The 14,058-nt window shown below is 44.0% G+C and overlaps 1 protein-coding gene across 3 annotated transcripts in view; it reads right to left on the bottom strand.

Moving 5' to 3' along the window:
- The window catches only part of thop1 (thimet oligopeptidase 1), a 55,501-nt gene that overhangs the window by 30,788 nt on the left and 10,655 nt on the right, over window positions 1–14,058 (bottom strand). For all 3 annotated transcript variants that reach the window (XM_034179323.1, XM_034179322.1, XM_034179325.1), the window contains exons 3-6: window positions 12,944–13,092; window positions 12,705–12,812; window positions 5,149–5,251; window positions 4,916–5,073 (exon numbers count right to left, since the gene is read on the bottom strand). In XM_034179323.1, the coding sequence (XP_034035214.1) occupies window positions 4,916–5,073; window positions 5,149–5,251; window positions 12,705–12,812; window positions 12,944–13,092 (518 nt within the window). The remainder of the gene's footprint in view (window positions 1–4,915; window positions 5,074–5,148; window positions 5,252–12,704; window positions 12,813–12,943; window positions 13,093–14,058) is intronic.

The following is a 14,058-nucleotide window of genomic DNA, read 5'->3' as shown; positions in this document are numbered from 1 at the left end:
ATGTCATTCAAAGCGCATATTAAACAAATATGTAGGACTGCTTTTTTGCATTTACGCAATATCTCTAAAATCAGAAAGGTCTTGTCTCAGAGTGATGCTGAAAAACTAATTCATGCATTTATTTCCTCTAGGCTGGACTATTGTAATTCATTATTACCAGGTTGTCCTAAAAGTTCCCTAAAAAGCCTTCAGTTAATTCAAAATGCTGCAGCTAGAGTACTGACGGGGACTAGAAGGAGAGAGCATATCTCACCCATATTGGCCTCTCTTCATTGGCTTCCTGTTAATTCTAGAATAGAATTTAAAATTCTTCTTCTTACTTATAAGGTTTTGAATAATCAGGTCCCATCTTATCTTAGGGACCTCATAGTACCATATCACCCCAATAGAGCGCTTCGCTCTCAGACTGCAGGCTTACTTGTAGTTCCTAGGGTTTGTAAGAGTAGAATGGGAGGCAGAGCCTTCAGCTTTCAGGCTCCTCTCCTGTGGAACCAGCTCCCAATTCAGATCAGGGAGACAGACACCCTCTCTACTTTTAAGATTAGGCTTAAAACTTTCCTTTTTGCTAAAGCTTATAGTTAGGTGACCCTGAACCATCCCTTAGTTATGCTGCTATAGACATAGACTGCTGGGGGGTTCCCATGATGCACTGTTTCTTTCTCTTTTTGCTCTGTATGCACCACTCTGCATTTAATCATTAGTGATCGATCTCTGCTCCCCTCCACAGCATGTCTTTTTCCTGGTTCTCTCCCTCAGCCCCAACCAGTCCCAGCAGAAGACTGCCCCTCCCTGAGCCTGGTTCTGCTGGAGGTTTCTTCCTGTTAAAAGGGAGTTTTTCCTTCCCACTGTAGCCAAGTGCTTGCTCACAGGGGGTCGTTTTGACCATTGGGGTTTTACATAATTATTGTATGGCCTTGCCTTACAATATAAAGCGCCTTGGGGCAACTGTTTGTTGTGATTTGGCGCTATATAAAAAAAATTGATTGATTGATTGATTAATGTCAAATTTATTTATATAGCACATTTAATACAGAAAAACTGCCTAAAGTGCTGCACACACACGAAAAATAATAATAATAATAAAAAACACAGCAGGAACAAAATGGCTAAAATGATAATCACAACCAAATCAGGAATCAGCTAGCCCGAGTCGAAAGCCAGAGCAAACAAATGAGTTTTTAACCAAGACTTGAAGATGTTTAAAGACGGGGCCATACGGACATTCAAAGGAAGCCTGTTCCAGAGTCTCGGAGCCACCACTGAAAATGCACAGTCTCCCCTGGTTTTCAGCCGGGATCTCGGCACTTCCAGAGTCAGTTGATTGGCCGATCTCATATTTCGACCTGGAGCATGAACCGACAGAAGCTCGGAGAGGTAAGAGGGAGCCAATCCATTTAAACATTTAAAAACCAACAGCAACAATTTGAAATTAATCCTGTAACTGACTGGAAGCCAGTGCAGAGAGGCCAGTACAGGAGTTATGTGGTCCCGCTTTCTGGTGCCCGTAAGCAACCGTGCTGCAGCGTTTTGGACCAATTGCAGATGGTGAATGGACATTTGATCTAGCCCACAATACAGGGAGTTACAGTAGTCCAAACGACAGGTGACAAAAGCATGAATCACTCTCTCCAAGTCAGCCCGGGACAAATAGAGTTTAACTTTACCCAAGAGACAAAGCTGAAAAAAGCTAGACTTGATTACAGAGTTAATTCGCTTTTCAAATTTAAAAGAACTACAGATGGGTGGCAGTGGTTACTCAGTGAGCCCAGAGCAGTGGCATCAAATGAGTTCCCAAATACCACAATCTCAGTTTTAGAGTCATTAAGATTAAGACAATTATGGGTCAACCAGTCCTTCACTTCCTTCAAACAATTATTCAAAAGTTTAAAATTGTCTCTGCTCGGGTACAGTGGAAGATAAATTTGCAGATCATCTGCAAAGCAGTGAAAAGGAATATTATATTTTCTAAAAACTGACCTGAGTGGCAGCATATACAGAGAAAACAACAAAGGGCCCAAAATGGAATCCTGTGGTACTCCGCAGTTTAGTGGGGCAACATCAGACGAATAAGGGCCAAGGTGCACAGCAAATGACTGATTTTCCAAATAGGATGTAAACCAACGTAAGGCAGTACCTTTAATGCCAACATGGTTTTCAAGGCGCGACAACAGAATTTTATGGTCAACTGTGTCAAACGCTGCGGTTAAATCGAAAAGAATTAAAACAATACAATGACCAGAATCAACAGTTAAAATTAAATCATTAAAAACTCTTAAAAGTGCAGTTTCAGTGCTATGGCGCAACTTAAAACCAGATTGAAATTTTTCAAAAATGCCATTAGCCCCCAAGTAAGTTTGAATGTTTAAAAACCAAATTTTCCAATATTTTGGACAGAAAAGGCAACTTAGAAATTGGCCTATAATTTGCAAGGACTTCAGAGTCCAAATTTTGCTTTTTAAGCAAGAGCTGAACAACCGCACGCTTAAAAGAACTAGGGACGCAGCCAGAAGTCAGCGATAGATTCATGATCTTCAGTAAATAAGGGCCAACCACATCAAATGCATATCTGAGCAATTTGGGAGGAAGACAATCAAGTGGACAGTTAGAGGGTCAGAGCTTTTGCACAGCAACAGACAGATCACAGAGTAATTTGCTCAAAACACTCAAAAGCCGTAGAACAGACTATGTTCACGGAGGGATTTGCCTCAAAAGAGACAGAGGTTGAAGCCCTGATGGCAGATATTTTATCAATAAAAAAAGTTAAGAAAGCTATCACACAATGCTTGAAAGTAAACAACACTGTTTAACTCCACAGGATTCACTAATTTGTTTAAAACATTAAACAGGACCTGGGGTCTCTTAATATTTGACACAATTAAATTTGACATGTAATCAGCTTTCGTAGATTTGACTGTTCTCTGATAATTTGACAAACAGTCCCTTAAAATGTCCAATGACACACGAAGTTTATCCTTTTTCCACCTCCTTTCAGCCCTTCTACATTCTCGCCTCAGTGCACGAGTGGTGTCATTTAACCAAGGCTCAGCTGCAGACTGAGCCTTTTGGATTTTCAAAGGCGCAAGCAAATCCAAAATAGAGATGCAAGTTGAATTGAACATTTCCATAGTCTCTTCAATTGAGCTAGATGACAAATCCAAAGTCGGCACCAGGGAAATAAATGCGCTCGAGAATTTCTCTGCCGTTGAAGAGTTAATTACGCGCCGCATACACGTCAGGGCGCACGGCATAGATGGAGCACAAGGCAATTTTACCGAAAATAAAACAGGAAAGTGGTCTGAAATCTGCGTTGTACAGAGGTCCTCAATGTAAACATTCATGCCATAAGACAGAACAAGAGCGTGCCCTTTCTCATGCGCGTGGGCCCAGTGACCCACTGTGTAAGATTAAAAGAATCAATAGTATTTAAAAAGTCCTTGACCAGAGGCTTAGATTCACAACAGACATGTATGTTAAAATCACCAACTATTAAAAAACGGTCACACTTAAGAACAATTTCAGCCACAAGTCTGAGAAATCCATAATAAAATCTTTGTTAAACTTTGGAGGTCTATACACCAGCGCACACAGGACAGGCAAGTTACTCTGTAGCTCAATCAACTGCAATTCAAAACTGGAGAAAGCGTTTACTCCTAGTTGATGGCATTTAAGACTGGATTTAAACACCGAGGCTAACCCCCCACCCTTTCCACAGGTACGGGGAGAGCTATAAAGAACAGTCTGGTGGAAAGAGCTCAGAAAAAGCCGAACACTCACCCGTGCGAATCCAGGTCTCAGTCAAAAACATAGCATCCAAATGCCGAGAGCGTAAAAAGTTGTTTAATATGAAAGTCTTATTTGCCAACGATCTAACATTTAACGAAGTGTGTCCTCCTTCATGGATGAAGAACGAGCTGGCATACAGAGGTTTTCCTGGTTGACACCGCAGCAACTCGCTTGAAACCTGCTAGTGTCGAGCCGCTCCAAAGTCCACAGCGGCGCCCTCTGATACCCGGCATCGGTACCACTGGGCAAAACAGGAACAAGCCAGCGCTTCATCCATATCGCTGTTACAGGGCATCCATAACTGCAATTCTTTCGCAGGAAAGTTCTGATTTTCACCAACACTCCACCACGCTTACGCCTCCTACGTGGGCGTCTCCTCTGTGGCACAGCAAAAGGTGTAATACGCAGGTTACTTGGAAGAGATGCCAGGAGTGGCGGCGGGGGGCATGAAAATTGTTGAAAATTACAGCTCTTCCAGAAAGCTTCATGTGATACCTGAATATTTAGCAGAGTCTGGCGATCATACACAAGCAGAGCAGATCCATTTGAACAGCAGAACCAAATCCATGGAATGAACACCAAGAAGAATAGAGCAGGGAGACGGAGCGCCGTGCACACTGCTGGCGCTATCTTGCCCATCTTGCCCGTGAAACGTTTCAGAATGTTTTAATACATAATATGAATAATACATATCACATACTTATTTTGCTACATTAAAATGTATTTTTTATTACAAATAATGAAAAATATTTCTTTAGGGGCATGTTGATTATCGCAATAATATCGATATCGCAATATTCTGCACTTATATCACATATTTTTTCAATATCGCCCAGCCCTAGAGTGTAGCACTCCTGTCACCAAGGCAACCAGCCACCGGCACCCCCAGCAGGGCACACAGGCCACGCCCACACAGGTACTTCCTAGCAATGACAATCACAAAGCACCCCCCCAACACACACACACACACACACACACACACACACACACACACACACACACACACACACACACACACACACACACACACACACACACACACACACACACACACAGCATTGGGAAACCCGGGCCACACCTCCAGGGCTTATGGCAGCAGATGCGACTGTCACCAAACGTCGGCCTGTCTCACCTCTTTACAGCGGGAGTTGAAGGCTTCTTCGAGCTTCCTGCGAGTTTCTGGGACGAAGCACTTCTTCATAGTGGGGAAGTAGTGCGGATACTTCAGTGTGACCTTCAGCTTCTCACCGTCCTTCTCCAGAGAGTTGAGGAAGTCCTCAGGGAGTCCACCTGAATCACAGATGTTTAACATGTTAACAGGTCAGGAAACCCGCTGCGGCGTGCGTTAAGTCAGTCCAGGCTCACCCAGTTCGTCTCTGAGGAAGGACAAGCTGGTGGTGTCCTCGTTCAGGTTCTTGTTGAAATCGATGCTCAGGTTGTTCAGCTTCTTCTTGATGGCTTTGATCTCCTGTTTGAGAATTAACGTGGTGAGAACTTCAGGATCTGGAAACACTTTGGGCAAACCAGATTTAAATCACCATTAAGAAAAAAAAAACCTGATGTCACAATTTACTAACCATGTCTTTTGTTGAGAATTTACAAACTAATAATTCGGAAATAAATTACTGACAGAAATTTACATCAACAGTTTTATCACATTCAGAAATAATTGTACAGGTCATATGGTGACTGCTGTTGCACAGACGGACCCGGACATCGTGTCCAGCAGCCGTCACAGCTCAAAGTCAAAGTGTCTTTATTTGTCTCCCTAAGGAGAAATTTGCCTTGGACAGAGGGGTCTGCTGCAAAACAACACATCCGATACATAGCACCTATACATCAAAAATAACAACATAATAAATCATGTTAAAATATAAATACACAACATTAACATCTTTGTGCAAACTCTTCAATACATAACCTTATACTATCTTCCCTGAACTATCTGCTGACTTATGAGCTTCACTGACGATGGAATAAATGAATGTTTATATCGATTATATTTACAAAGAGGAACCCTGAACCTCCTTCCTGAGTACAGTAAAATATATTCAGTGTGCAGAACATGAGACACATCTGTTAAAATATTGGGGAGTTACAGGTTCCACCATACCCATGATTTTGCCAGCTGTCTTAATCAGATTAAATATTTGAGTTTTTGATTTAACCGTTAAATTACAAAACCAGCTAGTAATACCATACCGTAACACGGACTCAATCATTGACTGTAGAAAATCAACATAATATTCCTACATACACCAAACATTCAGAGTCGATGAAGAAAGTGCAAACGCTGGTGGATTCGGGCACAAACACTTGACACTTGCATGTGCCAGCTTAAGTTATTATCGATATAAACCCCCGGATATTTATATGAATCCACCTGTTCAATGTTATGTCCATGTATGGTGACCACACTACGGTCTCCAACAGCCCGAGGGTCCACCAACATCTCCACTGTTTTATTAACATTAATCTGCAAATGATGGACATCACACCAGTTCACAAACCTGTCCACTCCAGATTTGTGACAACTTGAATTAGTACTAGTGTTTAGCAGACTGAGTAACTCAGCCACATGGGGTGTGCAGCCAGTACATTCTGAGTGCCGGTCCCAAGCCCGGATAAATGAGGAGGGTTGCGTCAGGAAGGGCATCCGGCGTAAAACAAGCCAACCCAACTACGCAGACTCAGAATCGAATTCCCATACCAGATCGGTCGCAGCCCGGGTTAACAACGTCCGCCACCGGTGCTGTTGCCCAACAGGGTGCTGGTGGAAATTGGGCTACTGCTGGGCGAAGACGACGAAGAAGAGGAGGAAAACGTTGCCACGAACAGCGGGAGAAGAAGAAAACTAGAAGGGTGGAAATGAGAGTGGGGACTTTGAATGTTGGTAGTATGACTGGTAAAGGGAAAGAGCTGGCTGATATGATGGAGAGGAGAAAGGTAGACATATTGTGTGTGCAAGAGACCAAGTGGAAGGGAAGTAAGAGCAGGAGCATCGGCGGTGGGTACAAGTTGTACCATAGTGAGGACAGGAAGAGAAATGGTGTTGGGGTCATTTTAAAGGAAGAGTATGTTAAAAGTGTGTTGGAGATTAAGCGAGTGTCTAACAGGGTGATGAGTGTGAAGTTGGAAATTGAAGGGGTGATGATGAATATCATCAGTGCATATGCCCCACAGGTAGGTTGTGAGATGAAGGAGAAAGAAGATTTCTGGAGTGTATTAGATGAGGTGGTGGAGAGTGAACCCAAGCATGAAAGAGTGGTGATAGGAGCAGACTTCAATGGGCATGTTGGTGAAGGGAACAGAGGTGATGAGGAAGTAATGGGTAGATATGGTATCAAGGATAGGAATGGGGAAGGACAGATGGTAGTTGATTTTGCAAAAAGGATGGAAATAGCTGTGGTGAATACCTACTTTAAGAAAAGGGAGGAGCACAGGGTAACATAAGAGTGGAGGAAGGTGCACACAGGTGGACTACATTCTTTATAGGAGATGCAAGCTAAAAGAAATCACAGACTGTAAGGTGGTAGCAGGAGAGAGTGTCACTAGACAGCATAGGATGGTTGTTTGTAGGATGACTTTAGAGGTAAAGAAGAAGAAGAGAGAGAGCTCAACAAAGGATCAGATGGTGGAAGCTGAAGGAGGAAGACGTGTGAAATTTAGCGAGCAGGTGAGAGAAGCAATTTTGGACAACTGGAAAAGTACTGCAGATGTGGTGAGGGAGACAGCTAGGGCAGACTGGGTATGACATCTGGACAGTGGAAGGAAGACAAGGAGACTTTGTGGTGGAATGAAGAGGTCCAGGAAAGCATAAGGAGAAAGAGGTTGGCGAAAAAGTTTTGGGATAGTCGGAGAGATGAAGAAAGTAGACAGGAGTACAAGGAGATGCGGCGTAAGGCGAGAAGAGAAGTGGCAAAAGCAAAGGAAAAGTCATATTGCGAGCTGTACAAGAAGTTGAATAGTAAGGAAGGAGAAACGGACTTGTACCGATTGGCCAGACAAAGGGACAGAGCTGGAAAGGATGTGCAGCAGGTTAGGGTGGTAAAAGATGCACATGGTAATGTGCTGACAAGTGAGGAGTGTGTGCTGAGAAGGTGGAGGGAATATTTTGAAGAGTTGATGAATAAAGAAAATGAGCGAGAGAAAAGGCTGGATGATGTGGTGAGAGTAAATCAGGAAGTAAAAGAGATTAGCAAGGAAGAAGTGAGGGCTGCTATGAAGAGGATGAAGAGTGGAAAGGCAGTTGGTCCAGATGACATTCCAATGGAGGCATGGAAATGTCTAGGAGAGATGGCACTAGAGTTTCTAACCAGATTGTTTAATAAAATCTTGGAAAGTGAGAGGATGCCTGAGGAGTGGAGACGATGTGTGCTGGTTCCTATTTTCAAGAACAAGGGTGATGTGCAGAGCTGCAGTAACTACAGAGGCATAAAGCTGATCAGCCACAGCATGAAGTTATGGGAAAGAGTAGTAGAAGCTAGGCTTAGAAAACAGGTGAAGATCTGTGAGCAACAATATGGTTTCATGCCGAGAAAGAGCACTACAGATGCAATGTTTGCTCTGAGAATACTGTTGGAAAAGTACAGAGAAGGACAGAAAGAGTTACACTGTGCGTTTGTGGACTTAGAAAAAGCTTATGATAGGGTGCCAAGAGAAGAGTTGTGGCATTGTATGAGGAAGTCTGGAGTGGCAGAGAAGTATGTTAGGGTAGTGCAGGACATGTACAAGAATAGTGTGACAGCGGTGAGATGTGCAGTCGGAATGACAGACTCATTCAAGGTGGAGGTGGGATTACACCAAGGATCAGCTCTGAGTCCTTTCTTGTTTGCAGTGGTGATGGACAGGTTGACAGATGAGATCAGACAGGAGTCCCCATGGACTATGATGTTTGCAGATGACATTGTGATCTGTAGTGAGAGTAGAGAGCAAGTTGAGTCTAGTCTGGAGAAGTGGAGATATGCTTTGGAGAGAAGGGGAATGAAAGTCAGTATAAGCAAGACTGAGTACATGTGTGTGAATGAGAGGGAGCCCAGTGGAATAGTGCAGTTACAAGGAGTAGAAGTGGTGAAAGTAGATGAGTTTAAATATTTGGGGTCAACTGTTCAAAGTAATGGCGAGTGTGGTAGAGAGGTGAAGAAGAGAGTGCAGGCAGGGTGGAGTGGGTGGAGAAAGGTGGCAGGAGTGATTTGTGACCGAAGAATATCAGCAAGAGTGAAGGGGAAAGTTTACAAAACAGTAGTGAGACCAGCTATGTTGTATGGTTTAGAGACAGTGGCACTAACAAAAAGACAGGAGGCAGAGCTGGAGGTGGCAGAGCTGAAGATGTTGAGATTCTCTTTTGGAGTGACAAGAATGGACAAGATTAGGAATGAACATATCAGAGGGACAGCTCAGGTGGGACAGTTTGGAGACAAAGTCAGAGAGGCGAGATTGAGATGGTTTGGACATGTGCAGAGGAGGGACCCAGGGTATATAGAGAGAAGGATGCTGAGGATGGAGCCACCAGGCAGGAGGAGAAGAGGGAGACCAAAGAGGAGGTTCATGGATGTGCTGAGAGAGGACATGCAGGTGGTTGGTGTGACAGAGGAAGATACAGAGGACAGGGTGAGATGGAAACGATTGATCTGCTGTGGCGACCCCTAACGGGAACAGCCAAAAGACAAAGAAGTTTAGCAGACTGAGTATTACAGTGTCATCTGAAAATTTAACAACATACTGGTTTGGCTGATAGCTGATGCAGTCATTGGTATACAGTGTAAATAAAAAAGGTGAACTAATACAGCCCTGAGGGACTCCAGTGCTGCTTAATGCAATATCAGAGCAGACAGAATTGACCTTCACCTGCTGTGACCTGTTTGTCAAAAAAGAGTAACATCACTTAATTAAAAAAGGGCTCACATTCAGCCGAATCATTTTTTGAAGAAGGATATGTGACCGGATACAGTTAAAAGCAGAACTAAAATCAATAAAAACTAATTTGCATATGCAGAGGAACTCTCAAGATGCTTTAAAACCAAGTTCATTATAGTTAAAATGACATCACTCGTACTCCGCTTCCTTTTGTACGCAAACTGATACTGATCCAGGTGTGGCTCCACCTCTGCAGTAAGCTCCTGAATTAACAGTTTCTCCAGTGCCTTCATTACATTAGAGGTTCGGGCCACTGGCCGAAAATCATTCACTTGAGGGTGTGATTTCTTGGGGACTGGAATAATAACTGATCTCTTCCAAAGCTCAGGTACTGAATAAATATCAATAGAGAGCTGGAAGAGTTGATGCCAGGCTGAAGTGAGCTCCTCTGCAAATGTTTTTAAAAGAAAAGCAGACATACTGTCTGGCCCTGTGGCTTTATTAGTATACATTGATTTAAAAACTTGAGTAACTGATTGTGGGTCAGTTAAAATTCTGTTCTCATGCAAATTACACCTAATCTCTTAAAATGTCCCTGCACTCTTCCTGGTTATCACTCTGAAAACGCAAGTAAAAATCATTTAGCTCATTGGTTTTTGCAAATTCATTACTGTCAATGACAGGTTTCCTTTTTGTGTCCATGTGTGTCAGGCCCCAAACAGAATCCCACAGTCTCTTGTTTGCTCTGGAAAGGTTCCGTTCTGTGCGCTCCTTATGCTGCAATCAAGCAACTCTCATCTTCTGGTTCAGGTCTTTCTGTGTGACCCTGACCCCTGCAATGTCCCTTGATTTAAAAGCAGCTTTCTTCCTATTAATACATTCCCGTATTTCCTGTGTGACATACGATTTATTATTCGGGTATTTCTTAATAATTATTTGGGGAATGACTGAGTCAACACAGAAAGAGGTGTAACCAGCTGGTTTCAACAGGAATAACGAGTCTGCACAGTTTCGCTATCGACACAAAGTCAGAGAACCACGAGTCCGTCAACATGCTGACGCTGTTCAACAACCCTATTGTGTGGGCCGCCCGAAGAGGAGGTACTGCTGGCCAACACCAGAGGGCACCCTGCCTGAAGGCGGGCTTCAGGCACCAGACGGCGCAGTCGCCGCCAGGAGCATCTGGAACTCGGATTGACAGCTGTCACTCATCCACTCATCATGACGCACCCATAAAAGCCTGGAGAAGACACCACACCCACGCCGAGAAATCGTCTACCCGTACAGGTAGACTCTCAGCCGTCTTTGCAGCTAAGCTTTTGTTGTGACGTTCATTGCATCTGAGCTGGTAGCTGATAATCAGTGACTTTTGAGTTTGCAGCTTATCCACTTGTGTCCAAGTCTGAGGGAGTTGGTTGGAGCCGGCATTTCAACTCTGCACTCCAGCACTCGACAAGTGTATACTGGGTCTGCACGGTAACTCACAGGACTTGTGAAAGCAGGAGGTGGAGGCGTTCTTCTCCTCCCAAAAAGGAGTCATTTGCTGACTGTTTGCTGGGTGTGTTCACTCACACTCACTCTTAACTGTTTCTGTTTCCTGCCAGCAGTACCCGATCTGACAGCTGGAGACGGTGGCCACCTGGGGACCCAGGATTGGCGGCTCCGGGGTGTTCCAGATCCGTTGGCGGTGGAAATCGTGTGGGTTCCGACTCCTCTCTGGACGGGCGTCTCCTATTCTCGAGCCTGCCCACACTACACCAACTTGAGATTGACTGTAGTATTAATTGTATCTGTATTCGTTGTGCACTTTTCACAACATTAAATTGTTATTCTTGCATTCCCATTGACCGTTCATTTAGGATGACCCTGAACCATCCCTTAGTTATGCTGCTATAGACTTAGACTGCTGGGGGGTTCCCATGATGCACTGAGTGTTTCTTTCTCTTTTTGCTCTGTATGCACCACTCTGCATTTAATCATTAGTGATTGATCTCTGCTCCCCTCCACAGCATGTCTTTTTCCTGGTTCTCTCCCTCAGCCCCAACCAGTCCCAGCAGAAGACTGCCCCTCCCTGAGCCTGGTTCTGCTGGAGGTTTCTTCCTGTTAAAAGGGAGTTTTTCCTTCCCACTGTTGCCAAGTGCTTGCTCACAGGGGGTCGTTTTGACAGTTGGGGTTTTTCCGTAATTATTGTATGGCTTTTGCCTTACAATATAAAGCGCCTTGGGGCAACTGTTTGTGATTTGGCGCTATATAAATGAAATTGATTTGATTGTCTCGGCCCTCGCTGTCCCCCCCCGCTCTAAACTGATCTTTGGTGTGAACGTGTTCATCTGTCGGCCCTGCGATCAACTGGTGACCTGTCCAAGTTAAAACCCGCCACTTGGCCAATGACCACTGGGATAGGCTCCACCCCGTTACCCTTAACCAGAATGAGCAGGTTCATAAAGTGGATGGATGGATCAGTCATTTGGAGAGTTTTGTAACATAAATAAAGAGGGTTTTCGTTCCCATTCTTCCTACAGCAGGAGCGCTCATCAAGAGAAAAACTAGCCGCGTTAAAACGAGATAACTGTCAATGATAAGAAATTACCCAAAGCCTAGTTTATCAGACTGAGGATCTGTGAGGAGCTCAACCTTCAGCAGATGGACTCTGTTCCATGAGGTTTAAGTATTTCAGACGTTTTGCTCAAAGTTTTCAAACACACTGAACGGGTTTCGCACTCACTCAGTCCCACTGAGGAAATAAAGTGCACCGATGTCAGATTTACTCGTATTATCGGCGTTCATTAAGTCGGCTCTGGAGTCCGTCGTGGCTGCAACTCTTACTTTAACTTCTACCGCCGTCCTTCGGGAACCCGCTGGATATTCTGGGAGTCCTTTTCATTTTTTTGACCTGCTGCTCAAACTGCACATTTGTTTTGTTTTTCTCCTTTTCTTAATTACATCAAACACAAATGATGCTGTCGCCAAAAACTGCTACGCTATAAACCGCAAACAAACATGAGCAGACGTGAGCAGAAGGTCGTGCATGGGGAGCATGGTGTGTCAGACGTGTGGTGTTTGACCTCCTGCGTGTCTCTGGCCAGGTGCAGGCCGTTCCTCTTCCCCAGTTTGAGCAGTCGCTCCATGTAGCGTCTGCTCTCTGCAGTCAAACTCTCACTGTTGATCTTCTTCTGCAATAATGGAAGGGACACAGTAAGAACCAGGACATGGTTGCAGATTTGGACTTTGTAGTTCATGAAAACTGGTCTAAGAGAGATGGGAGGAAATGAGGAGCGAGAGGATGAAGGAAGCAAGACTGCACCTCCAAAGCCACAATCCTCTGGTAGACGTCCTCCCTCATGCTCATCTCCACGTCAAACTCGGACAGCCTCTTGTCCGCCTCGGTGCTCGCCGCTCGCACCTCCTTACAGGGCGACACGTGCTGAGGGAAGTCCAGCATGTTCCTTTGGACTGAGACAGAGGGGGCGGGGCCACAAACACACCAGACTGAGATCTTAATGTCGCCTTCCTGCACGTTTGAACCTTGTATTGTTTTAATGTTCCTGTCAGAAATTATCTTCCAGAACAGACACAAAGAATCACACCTGAAATTCAATAACGGAAAAAAAGAAGCAGATTTCAGGTTTTTTTTTTTTTTTAAACCAGATATGGTCATTTGTTCAATTGTTCTATAATTAATACAACCCCTGGCAAAAATGATGGAATCACCGGCCTCGGAGGATGTTCATTCAGTTGTTTAATTTTGTAGAAAAAAAGATCACAGACATGACACAAAACTAAAGTCATTTCAAATGGCAACTTTCTGGCTTTAAGAAACACTATAAGAAACCCAGAAAAAAAGATTGTGGCAGTCAGTAACGGTTACTTTTTAGACCAAGCAGAGGGAAAAAAATATGGACTCACTCAATTCTGAGGAATAAATTATGGAATCACCCTGTAAATTTTCACCCCCAAAACTAACACTTGCATCATATCAGATCTGCTCATTAGTCTGCATCTAAAAAGGAGTGAACACACCTTGGAGAGCTGTTGCACCAAGTGGACTGACATGAATCATGGCTCCAACACGAGAGATGTCAATTGAAACAAAGGAGAGGATTATCAAACTCTTAAGAGGGTAAATCATCACGCAATGTTGCAAAAGATGTTGGTCGTTCACAGTCAGCTGTGTCTAAACTCTGGACCAAATACAAACAACATGGGAAGGCTGTTAAAGGCAAACATACTGGTAGACCAAGGAAGACATCAAAGCGTCAAGACAGAAAACTTAAAGCAATATGTCTCAAAAATCGAAAATGCACAACAAAACAAATGAGGAACAAATGGGAGGAAACTGGAGTCAACGTCTGTGACCGAACTGTAAGAATCCGCCTAAAGAAAATGGGATTTACACAACAAAAATATAAACGCAACACT

The sequence above is a fragment of the Thalassophryne amazonica genome, chromosome 10 (assembly GCF_902500255.1).
Source record: "Thalassophryne amazonica chromosome 10, fThaAma1.1, whole genome shotgun sequence".
In the NCBI taxonomy this organism is placed as follows: domain Eukaryota; kingdom Metazoa; phylum Chordata; class Actinopteri; order Batrachoidiformes; family Batrachoididae; genus Thalassophryne; species Thalassophryne amazonica.
The sequence above is the reverse complement of the archived record's forward strand: the minus strand, read 5'-3'. Positions and strand labels throughout refer to the sequence as shown.